The sequence below is a fragment of the Perna viridis genome, chromosome 7 (genome assembly GCF_037379345.1).
Source record: "Perna viridis isolate PV_CMFRI_1.1 ecotype Kerala chromosome 7, ASM3737934v1, whole genome shotgun sequence".
Lineage (NCBI taxonomy): Eukaryota > Metazoa > Mollusca > Bivalvia > Mytilida > Mytilidae > Perna > Perna viridis.
In genome coordinates, this window is record NC_142451.1 from 35,177,633 (window position 1) to 35,196,997 (window position 19,365).

Below are 19,365 nucleotides of genomic sequence, written 5' to 3' on the forward strand. Positions count from 1 at the left end.
ATGTCATGCCCTTATTGAATGACAAAACTCTTTTAGAAGTATGACCTGACATGACCATACTGGGTAATATTGAAGCACAGCTATGACCTGAATTATCCGAAGTAAATGGCTAACCACATCTAATATTATGGCTGAAAAACCAGGGTAAAACACTGACCACGTCTAAATCATCAGGGTAAATCACTAAACAAAAAAATGTAGCGTAAAATAAACTAGTTAATCACATATGGACTTGAGGTCATGATTTAGATTCATTAAATGGGCAAAATTGTACTAAAATGTTGTTAACGACATTTTTACATTTTACTATCCATGGCCATACGTGGTTTTTAGTGTATGTCCACGGATAGTAAAATGAAAATAAATTGTTAAAACACCATTTTAATGCCATGTTTGCCCATTTAATGGATCTAACAAATAACATCAAGTCTCTGTGGTTAATCGCTTAACATGTCTGATACTATAACCAGACATGACCAGGTGCGTAACCGATAACGTCATATACTTTAACTGGCAAGACCGAGTGAATCACTTAACAAGTCTGAAAACATGACGTGACCAGGTGAACCATTGAATACGTCCGATCATTGAATAAGTTTGATACTATAACTGACATGAACGAGGAATGACTGAAAAGTCTGATAACATGACGTGACCGAGTAAATCATTGAATACGTCTGATACTATAACGGACATGACCGGGTGAATCACAGAATACGTCTGATACTTTGACATGGCCATGTGAATCACTGAATACGTCTGATATTAAAACCTGACATGACTGGGTGAATCACTTAATACTCCAGATACAGTGATTCACAGAATACATCTGATCCTTTACTGACATGACCATGTGAATCACTGAATACGTTTGATATTATAACCTGACATGACCGGGTAGCATCACTTAATACTCCAGATAATATAACTGACATGACCAAGTGAATCACAGAATACGACTCATACTGTAACTGATATGACCGGGTGAATTACTTAATACGTATGACACTATAACTGACATGACCATGTGAATTACTGAATACGTCTGATATTGTAACCTGACATGACCGAATGCATTACTGAATACGCCTGATACTATAACTGACATGACCGAGTGAATCACTGAATACGTCTGCTCCTATAACCTGACGTGATCAGGTGAATCACTGATCATGTTTGATAATATAACCTGACATGCCCGTGTTAATTATCATTGAACACATCTTATAATTTGACCTGATATTATCGGGGTTATTACTGACCAGGTGAACCACTGACAAAATATATGAATGAAACATATCCAAGTGAACAACTGAAAACGTCCAAAACAATTACCTAGCATGCTGAGTAAATAACTGGCCACATATTTAACTATTACTTTACATGCCCAGGGTGAATCACATTACACGTCTTAAACAATGATCTGACATGCCCGGAATGAATCACTGACCACATCTTTAACAATGAACTGACATACCCCGGGTGAATAAACAATGACCTGACATGCCCGGGTAAATCGCCGAACACGCCTTAAAAGTGAACTGATAAGCTCAGGACTATCACAGACAATATCTATGACTAATGTCTGACATGCCCAAGGTGAAAAGAAAACACTAAAATGACAGTTAATAATAAAATTCGGAGAGTGAAATGAGCGAACACGAGAGGTAAATAAAAAAAAACTAGAAACTGTGTGCAAAGCTCGCTTGTTGATAAACCGCTCCGCTCTCTAGAAACCACAAAGGAATCCCAAAACAGCTCGTTCAGATGGAAAAACAAAATAGGAGGTGCACAATGGCATCATAGGATGAATAATATGTTTGAGAGAATAAGCGGTTTACAAAATACCCCATCTTTGGCTGACTGAGGACTAGGTCTATGCATATCTTGCATTAGGTAACTCCAAAAATCATTCACTGGGAAAAAGATGTGTACAATGACATCATGTGACGTAGAATTGTAAAAGTTTATATAATCGAATTCCATTCATCAGTTTGAGAGGAGTTGCGGATGAGAAGACCCCCCCCCCCTCACAAAAAAATGGACGTCCATTGACCAGGAAACCTAAAAGGTATTAGGGGTAAAAAAAAATAAGTATAACAGCTACATGTGTTGGAGAATGTGTGAAAGTTTCGTTGAGTTCCATTCAGCGGTTGAGAGGAGTTGCGGATTAGAAGATGCTACCAACTTAGTCTACCGATCACAAAGTCCATGTTTTGCATCAGGAAACCCAAAAAATCATTCAGATGGGAAAATAAAATAGGTGTACAATGGCACCTTGTGATGAAGTGTATGAAGTTTCATCAAATTCCATGCCACGGTTTGTGGGAGTTGTTGCGGATTAGAAGTGGGAACGGACCGTCGGACGGACAGTATGTTCACTATATGACTTCCAATTAACGGATATTTATTATGAGAAAGCATTTCAGCAATCAGATACAAATGATAAGTGTATTATACACAGATCAGACAAGCGGACTCAATCTTTAAAAAATCACGAACAGGAAAATTCAGATCCTCAGACAAGCCACACTGGGTTTTCTAAGGCAGATCTAAGCAGGGGTCTACATTATATACAACTGTCAACCACACAGGGAGGAGGGAAGGAGATTAAAAGCGAAATGTGACCCGTTCTTAGGGAAAATCCTTTTCTTGGGATACTTGAATAATCAAATCCAAAAAAGTCATTTGACTTTAAACAGACGGGGTCGATCCCGCGTAAAGTATTTTCATCATATTTACGTAGTTTTATTCATAATTATACACGTGTATATGAACAAACCTTTTGCAGTTTTTTTCTTAGTTTCTACACTTACTTGTTGTACCATTTTCATCCGAAGTCTGGTCATGTGATCATGAACACTATCAGTATCCGTTGTGGCCATTTCCACGGTTTCCAAGGTTACCCGACACTTCCCCTCTTTAATCGTTCGTCTCCATATTTATATTACCTTTTTGAAGATAGTTAATAGAAAATATTAAAATAGTTCAGTTGTAAAGATCACTTGGCCACAGTTCAAAATAAAATCGATCATACCATTACCTAGATAAGGGGTGATCGTTTTGATTTACTGTCGCTATTTGATCGGCTTTAAGTCAATATCGTCAATTGTACATACGTTTTATATTAAATTTTAGTCTTTCTATCATTAAATGCCTATGGTATAAATAAAAAATATACAAAAAAACAGCCACTTTCCAAATCCTTGAAACACACGATAAATTTCTCAAAATTATCATTTCCACATAATTCTGGACATTTTCAAAATAGTCTAAATTTATGCTTTTGCTTTTGTTTTTCTTTTTTTCTTGATGTTGTATTCATTGATTGTCTAATGTTATTTTCTAACTTCAACCGGTTCGTAAACAACAAATAATGTCGCTTTTATGTGCGCTATTGACAAAATTGTATAGCTTTTCAGCGTGGTCCTTCGTGCTTGAAGCTACCCGCTTGTACAGGTACTCGTCACATGACTATGACGTCAGCGGTAATCAAAATGGACGACACTCATGTGATCAAAATAAACAATGGCTGGATCACTGAGACTGTCTTTATGTTCATTCACAAGCAAATTCAAAATATAAAGGTTTGTTGTAATGTACCCCTAAAGGAAACCCTTTCAGACACTTGTGTGTTTGAATAATCATTAGGTTGAGTATGGAAACAATTTAATAGTCATGCCACTCATGGAAAACTTTTAATTATTATGAAATATCCACAGATTAAATTTGATAGTATTTTTTTCGGGTGGAAAGTATTTCGCGCAGGATATTATTGGTTGTTACATATAAATATAAATGTCATTACCAATTTGCTTTTCAGGTGAAAGATTTGTAAATTGACATACAAAATATGAATTATTTTATCTAAAAGAAACATTTTACTGAACCAAAATTGGATATATAATAATAAAGTTATAAAGTTTTGAAAATTGGGATTCTTATCATAAAATTGTCAATTGTTTTTTTTTAGTTGTTTATTGGCCAAGCAGTTTGACATTTAATGATATGCAAATTAGTTGACATCACTAATGAGATTGGTACACTCTCTTAATCTTATGTATATGCATCATTTTTTTCTTGGGAAATTTTATATTGGTGCAGTAGAGTACATGTACATGAATTCTGCTTCTGACAAAAATAGCCACAGTCAACATGTTGATTTAACTGCCATGATTGAAATTCAGGCCCCTTCCCCAGAAACTGATAATTTAGTTTAGCTTTGCCTGAAAGGCTTTAAATGCCTGAACTGACAATGATGACACCACACTTGAAGAAATTAGGATCGTTCCAGTCCCTGTTTGTCAATGGGACAAATGAGTTTTTCCTATAATTATTTTGTTGCCACAGGAATTTGGAATCAATTGATACATGTACATGTATGTATGCCCTTCATGGATAATGGCAACTTTTTCATATGTGATCTTGTACATCATGATAAGCCTGGCAGCTTTCCTTCCATTCCAGATGTTCTATTATTTTTGTGTTACTTTCCTCGTTTTAGTGGTGGTGGTTCTGTATCTTTCAGCTCTTATCTGTACGGTTCCAATTTTGTTGTTAGTTTTTTTTGTATGGATCCCATACAGGACTGGCATATTCCAGGATAAGTCAGACTAATGATTTGTAAGCATTTTCTGTTACAGATGTTGAGCCAATATATTTAAACTTCTTTTGAGGAATCCAATAGTTTTGTTAATTTTTTTACCAGTACATATACAAATGTACATGTGAATTGTCTGGTTGATGTGCTCACATCAACGTTAGGCCTGATTTCAGTCGGACAGGGGTCACATCTTTTGGGCTTTCCATACAAAGTTTGGTACTTTTGTATGTTTCCACTAAAAAGCGTTCATTATATTGTCTTCAATAATTATTTAAGAATATTTAGATACGTTTTTTTGTTTCTGACTTGCCATAAGAAAAGGTCTTTCTGTTTATAGCCAGAAAGTCTGGAGAAGGAACACTATGTTGTACCTGTCTTACTAATAAACAACAAGATGCATTAAGAAGTGAGTTCAAAGGGCCAAAACTTTTTATTTTTTGTCCTATTTTGAAATTGTTGCTCTATTGTGTCCATAATGAACTGTAAATCCATATGCAGAAGTCAAAAACTAGTATTGTATCAACACTTGACCCAGGTGAACTGAGTTTGACATGCTGTGATTGTATTATGCTGTGCTCTCTGAAGCTCTTTATTGAGAAAGTTAGCATCTGCTAGTATATTGTTGAATATGGCAAGATATTGTGTCATCTGCAAATAGTCGGACTGTAAATTTTATTCCATCAGGCATATCATTTATATAGCATGGAAAAAGTGTAGGGCCATGAACATGGTGAACTGGTTCTGAACATGTAAACTATGAATACTGAGTATTTATAGTATACATGTTTAAAGTAAAGCCTTGAATTTGTAGTTCAAATTATTAACAATATAAGGAATAGGAAAGAAACTACAAGTCATCAATAGTAAATCAGTGCAGTACAAAAATTCTCTGAAGAGGAATTTTTATGTTGCATATTGTAGGTACATGTAATTTATGTTTGGACAAAAGTTTTCCAAATGATGGCTGTTTGAACTTAAGCATTTTTCAGAAAAACATGGTCTGATACGTACATGTTTATACTCCGCAACTCCTCAACGACTTGCAGGATTGTTATAAAACGTAATGGGGTGTTCAATTACCATATTGGGATGTGCATATTGTCAGGAATATTATAAGATATGTTCTGTTATTGTGTTGTCAACAAAAAATAGAACATATTGCTGTTTGGAGTTGGGTGTTTTAGAAATGGCAGCAAATTATGTATCAAAAGTGCGTATTTTGTCCACCGTAAAATTGTGTCCAATATGAATTGTATGTCCACACTGGTCCACAAATGTACAAGGTTCAACAGGCTGGGAGTGGTATCAGTCCTGTTAGGGGCAATGTCTAGTTACATATATGTATATGTATTTGAACAAGTTTATAAGGAAAACAACCATTGTGAATTTAGTTCAAATTCTAGCCAATAAAAGGGGCAGAGGTTGGGAAGGCAAGGGGCCATGTGCCATTTGCCCTTTTTGGTTTGCAACAGCCTACTCTACATCTACATGTATAAGAAAAAGTTATATAGTATCATAACAAATGGCCCCTTCAAATTGTGAATATGGTAAAAAATTCCTTTCTGAAATTTCTTTTCCATTGAAAGGATCAGAAACAAGTGCTAGCATTTTTTAGATGTCAAGACAATAACTTGGGTAAAGATGAATGTATCTCTCTCTTTGAAATTGTATCACAAGTTTACATAAGCTAAATGAAGGCTTGTATTTATTGAAGAATGGTTCTCTTAAAACTTTTGTAATGAGACATGATGAGGAATGAAGAGCCAGAAAGTATTTGCTTGATGCAATAATGAATGAAAGTGAAATGATCTCTTAGAAATTGTATCACAAAGTTATATACATGTACTACCAAGAGATGGCTGGAATTTAATTTTTGGGTCCTGGTAGCCAAAAACAAGCCTTCCCTGATGTCTTGACAATAACTCAGGTTAAAGTGTATAAGTCTCTTCAAAACTGTATCACAAATTAAGGTGCCATATGCATGTACATGTGCATGAACCACCAAAAGAAGGCTGTGTATGATTTTTGAGGTTCTGATGACCAAAACAAGCCTTCCCTGATGTCTTGACAATAACAGGTAAAAGTGTATGAATCTTTTTTAAATTGTACCTAAAAAAGGGCCTCGTGCAGGTCCGGGTGCTAAAAGAATAGGCCTGCAGCAGCGCTAAGCTTGTCGTATAAGGCGACTAAATAGTGCTCAGAAACCTAGTCGGGGGCTAGGCGCTCTGCCCATAGAGCAACTGGGATGTGTGCCCCAGGTGGTGGAATGGGGTACCCCTGGCGTGTTACATGCTGGGGTTGTCAGGCTATAATACGGAAAACCTGACCGCAAACCATAGTGGTGCACCGTGTTGGGAAAGATGCCACGTTCCTCGCACGTTAAAGAACCCTGCTGTGGTATTCGATAGGAGTAGGAACCTTTGTGCTCCGCCACAGGAGGCTAAATTGCCCGACCTTACCCATCCCCCCTTTTTCCAGTGGCAATCAAAATTTGTCGACCCTATTATCCTTGTGACCCATCTTTTTTTTTTCATTTCATGTTCATTTTATCATCCATTTCATGTTCATTGTCTGAATATAGCTGAAATATTGCTGCTCGGACGTTAAACCCCAACAAACAAAAAACCTAAAAAAGGGTATTATTTGAATTTGGAACTATTTCATATACATGTACATGTTCATAATATGCATATGAAAATGAGTAAAAAAAATAACTTAAGACATTCTGTCATGACCAAGGGGTGTTAGTAAGATTATCTTTGTGTTTTCTTAACTAACTTTACCCATTAGCCATGCTGGCATGAATAACCCCCTTAATAAGATTTAGTTTTACAAACAATTTTTTTCTCATAATCTACATTCCAAAATAATTCCAAATTCAAATAAAGCATTGTTCTTAATGTTTCATATCACCAAAGGAAGACCAGGATTGATTTTTGGGGTTGTGACTTGAATGGTTTAAGAATGAACTAAAAAAAAGACAAGTAATCTGATGAGTGGACAGTAACTTGGTTAGAAGTGTATGGATCTCTTCTTGAATTGGAACAAGATGCCACACCACCAAAGGAGACTTGGTTTGATGGTTTTATTGTTTTTTGTTAGATGAATAGTTCAGTAATTGGAGGCCAGAAAGGCCTGTTTATACATGTATTTCAAGCTGCAAAGTAAGTTCAATTCACAAAGCATTTGCATTTTAATGTATTTTAGTCATATTCTGCTAGTAAACAGTCCAAAATGTGTGCAAAATCTATGGGGATTAATGCTTAATAAAATTATTCTGACAGAAAACAGGAAACTTAGTTATGTGTCTTTCTGCAGTACACCCCCCCCCATCATACTGGGTGGTATAACAATGCATAGGAGGACCCCTGCCCATATTTTTTCCAGTGGTTCTAAAACACTTTGAAGACATTTCCAACATTTTACAGTGCCTCAGGTACTCCGTTTAATTTTTGGCACTCTTTTTCAGCAATTTTTTGGTTAGACATGGTAACAAACCATGATACATTGTACCTTTACATATTTACATGTAGTTAATAAGGCATGTTTTACCAGTTGTACGATTTAGACTCCTTAAGAGCCTCTTGTTTATTTTTTGATCCAATTTTGAAAAAAAAAAGAATTTTTTGATTTCTCATACAAATCCCTCCCTGCATTTATCAAGTCAGATTTGAGGTATCTCTTATGGTTTTCAAATTATAAGGGGTCAAAGTGGCCACTCCCTAAAAATTGGCTTTGTTATTTTGTCTGATTTCAATAAGATATTTTTATTGGATTTCTCATAAAAATCTGTGCCTGCAATTTTCAATCAGATTTCAGATATCTTTTATGGTTTTCTAGTTATGAGAGGTCAAAGGGGCTACACCTGAAAAAAATATTTTAATTTTTGTCTGATTTTGAAAATTTTTAATTTAATTTGAAATTTTGTGCAATATACTTTTAGTGCCTTAACCATTTGATGGTCCATAATAAATTGTAAGTTCTTATGCTTAAGTGTGTCAAAAACTAATATTGTGTCCACACTGGCCCCAACTTTTCAGGGTTTGACCATGACTGTGGTCATAATCGTATCATGCTGCTCTCTGGGAAACTTTTTATTTGTTATATTTCATTTTCCCTCAGGAAAATAGACAACAATTTTTTAAGGATTTGTTATGTTTGTAAAGCAGACTTTTTTTGTGGGAAAGTTCTTCTTCATTTTGAGGTTTTCTGTGGAAACCTAAACTTTTTAAGAATCCTAGAACACTGTGACAATGTAAATGAATCTGTATCAAAATGGAGGTTAAGAATCAATTATGTACATGTAGCAATTACATACACATGTATGTTAATAAGGTTTGACTTCTGGTTATCATTTATGCATATTACTGAAATTGCTGTGAAAAACACAAACAAATCCTTCGAACTACATGTAATTGAGTGCTTACATCGTGAACACAAGTGTAATGTACATGTACATGTACTTGTAAATAAACACAAGGATTTCATAAAAATCAATATTAGTATGTGTCAATTCTCATTAAAGCGTATGTGTGCAGATTCATGCAAGCACATGCCCCCCCCCTCTACCCTTCACTCAGCTTTTTATTCTTTTTGTGCCCCTTAACCTGAAATCCAATTCCCCCCTGGCATATGGATCGCTATGAAATTGTACTACAACAAAGTTCCAAATCACAAAAGGTCAGACTGGTTTGAGAACTTCAGCGTTCAGGAAAAAGGGCCAATAACAATAACAAGCCTATTTATTTGTTAGTTTTTGTTTCCTAACAAACAATAGGATGAGTGAAAGTGTATAAAATCTCTGTGACATTGTACATGTACACATACATGTTTCATAATGTTTCATTCCACAAAATGAAAGTTTGAAAGATTCTTTAGAAAAGGGGTAAACAGAAACCAGACATAGGCATTTTGTATCTCAAGGTTTCATAACACAAAAGTCCAGTATAAAGGGTACTGATTACAGACTTTCCTTTTTAAGGAATGGATAATCTAGACCAGATATATTTTTATATACCAGTGTCCATTGTCCATCATTCACATTCTCACAATAACTCTTCACAATAAGTTTTCATTTTCCATTTCTCAGTTTTGGGACTTTATTAGTTCATAAATGGGATGCTTTTCTCAAAAACTCATTCTGACAATGTTAATGAAACTTTTGTGAAATTTTATTTGTATAACTGCAATATCCCTTTTAATTATTTTCCATAAAAAATGAGGATTTTGTCATGTTCAAGCTATACAAATGTAACTCAGTAATGGTTACACCCATTTCATGAGTTTTCCATACATGTAAGATATTTGTGCAGTAACTTAAAAATACTTCAAGCAATTTTCATGAGACTTTGTTGAATTGTTTATTTCTAATAATGTACATGTATGGTCCCTTTTTATTTTTATATATTTTTTATACACTTTTGAGTTTTGGAACTTTATTCATACAAAAATGGGTCAATTTCCCATTCATGAACTTAATAATGTAATAACTCAAAAACACTTTCATTGAAAGCCATTGCATTGTGAATTGTTTGTATCCTTTGATGTATTGGTATGCTTTTAAATTTTATTAGAGTGCTGATCCTTCAGAATGTCTTACATTTATGTCACCAGTTCACATCAGAAATTTGAACACTACACAAAATATAGTCCAAATATATCATTCAATTCAATTTCAGGTATATATTCAGCTTAATAAAGCCAAGTAAAATTAATGGGAAAATTCAAATTAATAAAAAGTTTCTAGCTTGGTATTACATTTTGAAATTATTTTCTTAAACTGAAACTACATTGTAAGAATACATACTCTGTTTGTATACTTTTTGAAAAAGGTGAAATTTAACAAAATTCTTAAAAAGTGTGTGAAGATGAATACTGTTTAACTAATGATCTACAGTTTATGGGGTTATGGCCCCAACCCTTCAAGAATTAGAGAAAAAAAGGGGCCAAAACAAGTATTTCATTGAATTTAACTATATACCTTAACTCTGGTAAAAGTATAGGAATGTCTATGATTTTGTTCCACAATATTCAAACCTCAGTGATTGGACTTTAGGGTTTAATACTTGGACATTTAAGATATTAGGGGCCAAATAGGGGGCCAGAAACAAGCATTTTCCTGATGTCCAGATAATAACTTGACTATTTGTGAATGGATCACTCTGAAATTGTGCGTGTATATCAAGTTGCCACACCACCAAAGGAAGTAAAATGGAATGAATCATCTTGAAATTTTACCACAAGTGTCATATCCATAAAAGAAGGTTTGGATTCATTTTGGAGGTTTCATCTTCGGCCATTTAGGAATGAGGGGCCAAAAAGTGACAGCATCAATTCTTGTCAAATTCTTATCTTGTGTCTAATATATAAACATAATAAAAATTTTAAGCTGTATGAAGTTTGAATCATGTGTCCATACTTGCCCCAACTGTTCAGGCTTTGTCCTCTGCGATCATAATAAAGTGTGCCTTGCAAAATGTTTTAATTTTACATCTGTAATCATTGAAGTTCTACATTTTCGCAGAGATTAAAACCTCTAGTGCTAAGAGCACTTTGATTTATTTTACCCTCCAAAAACAAAATTTTTGGTCTATAGAAATCACATAGTCCACCCATCTGTTTGTCTGTCCATGTAATCTTTTTTCGGTTTTTGATTTATCAAAATACCTTGTGTCGCCAGTCTATCACTGGAACTTCCCTACCATTTCTGAACAATACAACAGAAATAAAGTCCAAATGTAATTCCTTTTATATCATTCAATACCTCTTTTATAACCAGTAAATATGTTTCTAGCAATTATTCAGCTCAATAATATTCTATTATTTCTGCAAATAGAATTGAGATTTAGTCTTCATATCAACTGAAGATTTGAGGGACTCCTTTTTTGCTTTGAATGATCATATTTAGTAATAAATTTGTATTTAGGAAATTTAGTTCTTGCAGTAATGTGTCAAGAAGCATAAAATGTGTGAGGCATGTTCCATTTAACACACTTACCAGTCAAATTTTCCAGCCTTTCATTAATAGTTTATCATTAATAAACAGGAAGTAAAGAGCAGTGATTTTAACCAAGTAAAATTGGCGGGAAAGTTTGAATTGATAGAAGTGTCAAGTTTTTGGAAATCTTATGTTCATGAAGGAAATTTTTTCTAAACTGAAATTGGTTGTAATTGAGTACATTGTATAATAAATAATCTGTTAATGTAGATTATTAATGTTAATGCAAATTAACTTTTAGACAGTTTTAAAAATTTAGAAAAAAGGTGAAATGGAACAAAATGTGTATTTGTGTGATCAGAAGTATGGATTGACATCCAGTTTATACTTATTAGGGAAAAAAACAGTTTTTGATATTAAATATGACAAATGCAAATGTATGACACAATTTTATTTAACATCATGTTATCTTCAAAATTTTGTTCATGCTACCGTTTTCACAAGTATCAAAAACCTCCAGTGCAGACAGCACTTTCATTAAATCTTTTTGCAAATATTTATGTAATTTTATCACTTCTGTTCTTTTCAAAATGTTATCCTGTGTCAAATGTTTTATCAATCAAAATTTAGATATGTATCAAGCTTGAAGTTTGTGTCCATTTTTGCCCCATCTGTTAAATTTTCTACCTCTGCGGGCATATCCGATTCATTTTATAGAACTTATAGCCATAGAGGCAGGACCAGGTTAAAAGAAAGGTGCTTGTGTACCCAGTCCATCAAACATCGAGTTAAGTTTTTTACAATTATAGAAGTTCAGTGCATGCTCTTTTATGGAACATGTAAAAGAGACATGGACAGAGTTTGATATCTCTTTGAAGTAATATAGTAAATATTCATGAGGTTACAAGGAATGCCCCTTTTGGGGAGAACAATCTGTCATGATGTGAAGGATAGTGGCCATGGGGAATAATATTTCTTTAATTCAATATTACTTAATGAAAGATATTTCATTTTTGCACTTAAAATATGTCAGTTCTTTGTTTTGCTTTTTAGTGTATCATGTATGTGTTGGTACAAAATCCCAAAAAGTGACTGAAGCTTTTCAAATAAAACACTGTGTGTGGTCAGCTTTACCATAATGATTTTTTTTTTTCACAGCACTTTAAACAGTGGTTGGGGCTAGGGTAAAAATTTAGCACATTTTTACATTGTAGGTATACATTAGCCATGGAAAAGGCCCAAAAATGCCGCATGACCGTATGTTTTGAAAGTTCAAAGGAAATCTAAGTTTATGAACCTTAAAGAGAAGTACATACATTTACCAGTATTACTTCTTGATTTCTTAAGGTTAATCTACAAAGGGCATAACTAAAAACATGTGTTTACATTGGAAGCAGTGAGAGTTTTGTTGCTGAATTTATTCCTGTATTTCTTTTTAAAAAGTGAATAAATTAATGCAAATACCTACTTTGTATTAGATATTTGACTAATTAATAATGACTCATTTCTAATAATTTTGCCACAGACCACTTCCTGTTCGCCAGTCATATGAATTACAGAGTAAGGGGATGTATGGTCTTACATGTGTATTTGTATTAGTAAAGTACTGTTTAATGTTCATGTACATGTATATGTAACATGTATTATTGTTTTGTAGTTAAGTGCTCAGTTATGTCCAACAAACTAGTGGCAAGCTTACACCATACTATTGGAGCCCATACTTCAGATGTCAACTGTGTTGCTTTTTCAAATGACCATCTATTGGCAACAGCTTCAGCAGATAAAACAATTAGAGTATGGAATATTGATGACTTCTCTGAGCACAAACAATCACCACTTTGTGGTCACCAGTATTATGTTCATTGTTGTACTTTTTCTCCATTTGGAACAAATCTTGCATCATGTTCAACAGATGGGAAGTTAATTATATGGGATGTAAGCAATGGGATAAAGAAAGCAGTTTTACACCATGAGAGCCAGAACAGCATTAGAGTTTGTCGATTTTCTCCAAATTCTATGTACATTTTGACAGGATCTGATGATGAGCTACTATGCATGTGGGAAGTATCTACTAAAAAGTTGATGAGGTAAAGATACAGAATTCTATAACAATATGTACATTGTTTGGTACATTTAATAATGACTGACATACATGTAAGCTCTAGAGATTTTTTTATTGAATAACACACAAAGATGAAAACATACATGTAGCATTAGAAAATAGAAAAAGAAAGCATTAAAACAAAAATGTTAAACACATATGTACTGTAAGCAGAAAGCAGAAATGGTTGATAAGACATTTTAAATTGGCAAAATTATAAGTGAAAATAAGAATTGCATATAAAATGCATATCATAGGAAGCAAAAAAAAAAGGATGTATGGTGAGCAGTTAAATCATAATTGCCTTCAAGCTTATCTGCAAGCAAAACAGTGGCACACTGTGCCATTCCAGGATTGAATGAGGCTCTTAGACTTTAAAAAAAACTGCTCTCAGCCCATACACTTGGCATAATAACTTAAAGCTCCTTAGTACCTTAAGTCATATAATGGTATTGTTAGCATCCTCCTTCTCGTTTCATGCAATAACTTGAATATTCATTAGTGAATTTTGATCAAATTTTAGAAGGTTCCAAACCATACATGTAAATGGAAGTTTGCTATTGATTTTGGGGGTTATGACCCCAACTGTTTTGAAATTTAGTGCCATAAGCAAGCATTTCATAGAATTTCATTACGTAACTCAAGTACAGCGCATAAGTATGTAGTTCTCTGTGATATTGTAGCTAATGTTCTTTATCGAAAAAGTCAGACAGGAATTGATTTTAAGAGTAATCCAGGGAACCAAGGTTATAGCGGTAATCAAAAGAATGTAATCCAGGGACAAAGACCAGACATGGAAAACAGACATACACAACAAAGAACATAAAGTAACTAAAATCATACATACAAAGTAACAAAAGTAAATGAGCAACTCGGACTCCACTAAAAACTGGGAGCATGGACCAGGTACACCGGTAGGGTAAGCATCCTCTACTTTTCTAGAAACACCCGCCGAGTTGCTCATAAAAAGTCAACTCCGGGGTAGACAAACGAGGGAAGGAAAACTATGACCCATTGAATAAATCAGTTTTCATGGTGCTGATGGATACACCATAACGATCCATGAGTTCATGATAACGGCCATAAAACTTCTGTAGTGATGACTTCAATCTTGTAGCAACATAACTCTGTTCCAGAAGCCTATTTGTTAGAGTTCTAGCGCGATACAAAAAGTCTGCGTAGTTTCGGCAAGCTCTGGCATAACGTATGAGTTGTGATATGAACACTCCATATGCAGGAGCCGAAGGGATGTTGCCACAGATGAAAGGAAAGTTGACAATTCTGAATGAAAAGTCATCACGTTTGTCATAAAGTTTGGTCAATAGTTTTCCTTTACCATCGAATTCTAAGTGTAGGTCAAGATATGAGGCTGACTTCACAGTGTCTATAGTATCCTTTATCTCAAGTTCTTTTGGGTAGATGCGATGTATCAAATCCCCAAAATTAGGATTGTTTAAAGATAATACGTCATCTGTATAGCGGAAACTGAGATTGAAGGATCTAGCTAAACGATATTCTTTCTTTCTGATCAGATCAGCTATAAAGTCAGCCTCATAAGAGTGAAGGAATAGATCAGCAAGTAAAGGAGCACAATTTGTTCCCATTGGAATACCGACTGTTTGTTGAAAAACACGTCCACCACACTGGACAAATATGTTGTCAATTAAAAATTCCAGCATTTTGTAAACATCTTCCTCTGTATATTTGGAAGATGATTTGGAATTATTTCTTACACAGTATGAGGAATCTCTACCAAGAACTATATAATTGTATCTAGGTGTACCATCTTTTTTGGAAAAACAACGATGTATAATGTTTTTAAGTCGGGATTTTAACTGAGTATGGGGAAAAGAAGTATACAGTGTTGAAAAATCATAGGTTTTAATGCTATTATATTCAGATAATAGTCTTGAACAGATTGTCTCCAAAAGATCTTTCGAATTTTTCAGGATCCACATTGAATTAACACCACTACGGGAGTAACAAGTGTTGTGGTAGGACTGTAGACCCTCTTTGACAGTTGTGAGTATAGAAGTTAAAAGTTTTGAAAGAGGTTTGGTGGTACATTTTGCAGATCCAGCTATGAAACGTTGTTTGTATGGATTCTTGTGAAGTTTAGGAATCCAGTACATAGACGGTAAATCACAATCATCGTCCTTGGTAGAGAGACCAAAAGAGGATAGCACAGATTTGTGGTTTTCTACAATCTCTTCTTTGGAGAGAGTGGTAGCAGTGTAGGTCTTATCACTGCTATTACTTTCTACGTCTACCTCTGATAATAAACATTGGATATAAAACGTTTTGCAGACAAAAACAATGTTGTTTTGGGCTTTGTCTGCTGGTACAACAAGGGTATTGACCTATATGATTGTATATTTATACGATTACAAAAAATTTGGGTTGTATTACATGTATATTATGATGCTGTCCTCATTGGCACCATCTACATTGTCTTTAATTATTTTTATTTCTGTGCCATAACTTACATGTAAGTTGTAGTGGTAAGTTGTAGTGAACCGAATGGCATGAAATTTTTTATATATTGTTATTTGCTGCTGGAGGAAGCTTGCAATTAAAAATGGGACAACTGCCCTCTACTGTTTGGCAAAAAAAGAGATAAAATACATTAAAAATTAATGTACAAGGTTTTCTTATCATTCAATTTGACATTCATTTTAGATCACCTGGCTCAAAGAGCCAAGTGAGCTTTTGCCATCACTTTGCATTCATTATCATCATCGTCAATAACAATTTTTTAAATCTCTTCACCTTAGACACTGGACTAATATCAACCAAAGTACAATGGTACACGTATGAATGTTGCATATATACATCTATATCCAAAACCATTAGGTTTAGTCTAACTCTAAAATGGGGTTGAATGATAAGAAAACCTTGTACATTAATTTTTAATGTATTTTACCTCTTTTTTTGCCAAACAGTAGGGGCCAGTTGTCCCATTTTTGATAGCAAGCTTACAAAATATAAACAATTTCTTCATGATGAGATAGATTTATGGTCAAATTTTCGTGTGAATTTGTTGAGCCATGTTGAAGTTAATGCCCTAATTCAGTTTTTTTTTTATATTATTTGTACATATACATGTAAAAAAATTAAAAAAAGGAGAAAAAGTACTAGTAATTTGACTCAATCAAAATGTGAGTCCACATTTTACACTAGGATAGAACATATGAAAAATGTATGCGATAAGAGAATGTATCTTTTGTATTAGTAAAGGGATATTCATTTACATATTAGTGAATATTGGTGATATTCTATCCCATGAGCTTGCCCATCTGATATGATACTCTGTCTGTGTCTTGGATATTGATATTCTATATAAATCCAAAATGTATATATAAATGCAATATTCATTTCATAATATACATGTTCATGTAGTTATGAATACACATTGTACGTGTACATGTATGTACTATTACTTCAGAAATTTTTTTATGCATCATGTATGAATACAATGCATTCTTTATACTTATTTGATATAAATTTAACTGTATTGGAACTAGTGCAAGATACAAATGTATATGTTCATCTCACTTCCGAACTTTTTTCCATTCTAAATTTAATACATTAAAATCTTTCTGGCCATTTCAACAACAAAAAATACATGTTGGAATACTTGACACCAGCCACTTTGTGATTACAATATATTGAACATCTGTATTAAATCAGAGTCGATTTTAGAACACATTGGTTCTTTTCCAAAAATCATAATATAGCCTCCTAGAAATATGTTTTTTTTAATAGCTTTTCTTTCCAAATAAACAAGAAAATACATATCATAGGGAGGCATTTGGGCTATTTTACTTTCTATATTCATAAGTGTGTAATGGAGAGAAATTGAATCAAGAGGCTCTCAAATAGCCGGAATTGCTCACCTGGCAAACCATGCCCTATTAATTAAGTTAGGAAAGGTATCATGCTTCGTTACCATGTTTGACAAAAAATTCCTGAAAAAGAGCATAAATATGCTAAATATGGTAATTTTAACTGAGTACCTAAAGCATTGTAAAATGTTGGAAATGCCTTCAAAGTGTTTAAGAACCCCTGGAAAAAAGTTTGGCAGGGGTGCCCCTATGCCCTGTTATTCCACCAGGTCTGACCAGGGCATTCGCAAAGTATACATTTGCTGAATAAGAACATAAAATGAAGTTAAACCATGGCTATACAACATTTTCATCATCACCATTCAACTTAGCAGACTATATTTTAATACATGTACTATAAAAACCAAGATGTTGAAATCAAAGTAAGTATAAAAATTAGAAGGAAAATGCCGCCTAGAACAAACTTTCATCCCCACCATTCAACTTAGAATACAATGTTTCCCAGAAGAAACCAAAACTCACTGGAATCCGAGCGACTGGTGAAAATGGTCTCAAAATGGCTGCCAAAAAAAAATTACAAAACTGCCAGATAATTAAAATATCATGTTTTTTTATCTTATGAGTGGCTTTCATCTTTAATATTCTTCTGTAGTTGAGGAAAAAATAGGAATAAAGGCTATATTTTTTTAATGATTAGTTTGTGCAGGATATCCTTAAAAAGCAATTATGCCAACTTTCATTAAATTTTGTCACATGGTTTCAGAGAAGAAGATTTTCAAAGTTGTACAGGTGAAACAATAAAAAACTCAGTTTCAGGTGTCATTACTCCTACATCAGTCAACAAACATTTTTTTTAAATTCCGGCATATGTCCATTTTCTGATGGTAAACATTATTACCCTCCATCAGTATTTTGCTAAATTCAACAATTATTGAGTTATTTGCAAAAAAACTGTATTTTGACCCCCCTATGTTCTTTTTTCAGTAACAGCTGCCATGTTTTTTTCACAGATCAAAAATTCAAACATGCATGATACACTTAGAAACAATCATACCAACTTTCATTGAATTCTGTACAGTAGTTTCTGAAGATTTTAGAAGTAATAACATCAAAAACAGCAAAAAACATCCAAAAGTGCATTAACTTCAACATGGGTAAGAGATTTTCACCAAAATTGACCACAGAGTTCTAATCATGCTGAACATGCCCCATGTCAGAATATGGTTAAACCTACCAGTTTTGGAAATATATATGAAAAACTACTGTCTGACCCCTATGTTCTAAATTTAGTAACAGTGGCCATGGTTTTCTACGGATCAAAAATCATTTTGTGCCGGATACCTTAAGGAACAATCATGCTAAGTTTCATCCAAATCCAGTCAGTAGTTTTAGTTGAGTAGATGTTTGAAAAATTATTAACAATGATGACAACGGACACCAAGTGATTGCAATACATGTATCTTAAAAGTAATTGGAATTGCATACAAATTCTTTTACATTTGAATTACTATTACATGAAGTCTTGAAATCTGCACTTTGAATTATATGTTGTCTTGCAATCTACATGTTGAATTATATGAAGTCTTGAAATCCACTTGTTGAATTATATGAAGACTTGCAACTACATGTTGAATTATATTAAGTCTTGAAATCTACATGTTGAATTACATGTACATTAAAGCACTACATGTGATTTTATATCACACATGTACAATTACCTAAATCCCCACCACTTGTTACTAATCTAGCCTTTTTCTTTGGTAAATATATAATAAATGAAGAAAGTCTTTGCCATAGCATCCAATTGTAATGAAAACTGTAATTTCTCCTGTCTAGGGTTTATGGTGGTATGAAAAAGTAATCAAGGAAGCCAAGATTC

The 19,365-nt window shown here is 33.8% G+C and overlaps 2 protein-coding genes across 14 annotated transcripts in view; one reads left to right on the plus strand and one right to left on the minus strand.

Annotated features, from left to right (window-relative positions):
• The window catches only part of LOC148612448 (uncharacterized), a 57,411-nt gene extending 45,754 nt beyond the window's left edge, over positions 1 to 11,657 (minus strand). For 2 of the 9 annotated variants that reach the window (XM_088593868.1, XM_088593865.1), the window contains exon 1: positions 2,817 to 3,036. In XM_088593868.1, the coding sequence (XP_088449994.1) occupies positions 2,817 to 2,885 (69 nt within the window). In that variant the 5' untranslated portion in view covers positions 2,886 to 3,036. The other 7 variants (XM_088593867.1, XM_088593866.1, XM_088593862.1 and 4 more) reach the window with 6 other exon arrangements.
• The window catches only part of LOC148612449 (WD repeat, SAM and U-box domain-containing protein 1-like), a 37,157-nt gene continuing 21,249 nt past the window's right edge, over positions 3,458 to 19,365 (plus strand). For 2 of the 5 annotated variants that reach the window (XM_088593872.1, XM_088593874.1), the window contains exons 1-3: positions 3,474 to 3,587; positions 7,522 to 7,677; positions 13,198 to 13,627. In XM_088593872.1, coding sequence (XP_088449998.1) covers positions 7,626 to 7,677; positions 13,198 to 13,627 — 482 coding nt within the window. In that variant the 5' untranslated portion in view covers positions 3,474 to 3,587; positions 7,522 to 7,625. Of the gene's footprint in view, positions 3,588 to 7,521; positions 7,768 to 13,197; positions 13,628 to 19,365 lie in introns of all 5 variants that reach the window. The other 3 variants (XM_088593876.1, XM_088593877.1, XM_088593875.1) reach the window with 2 other exon arrangements.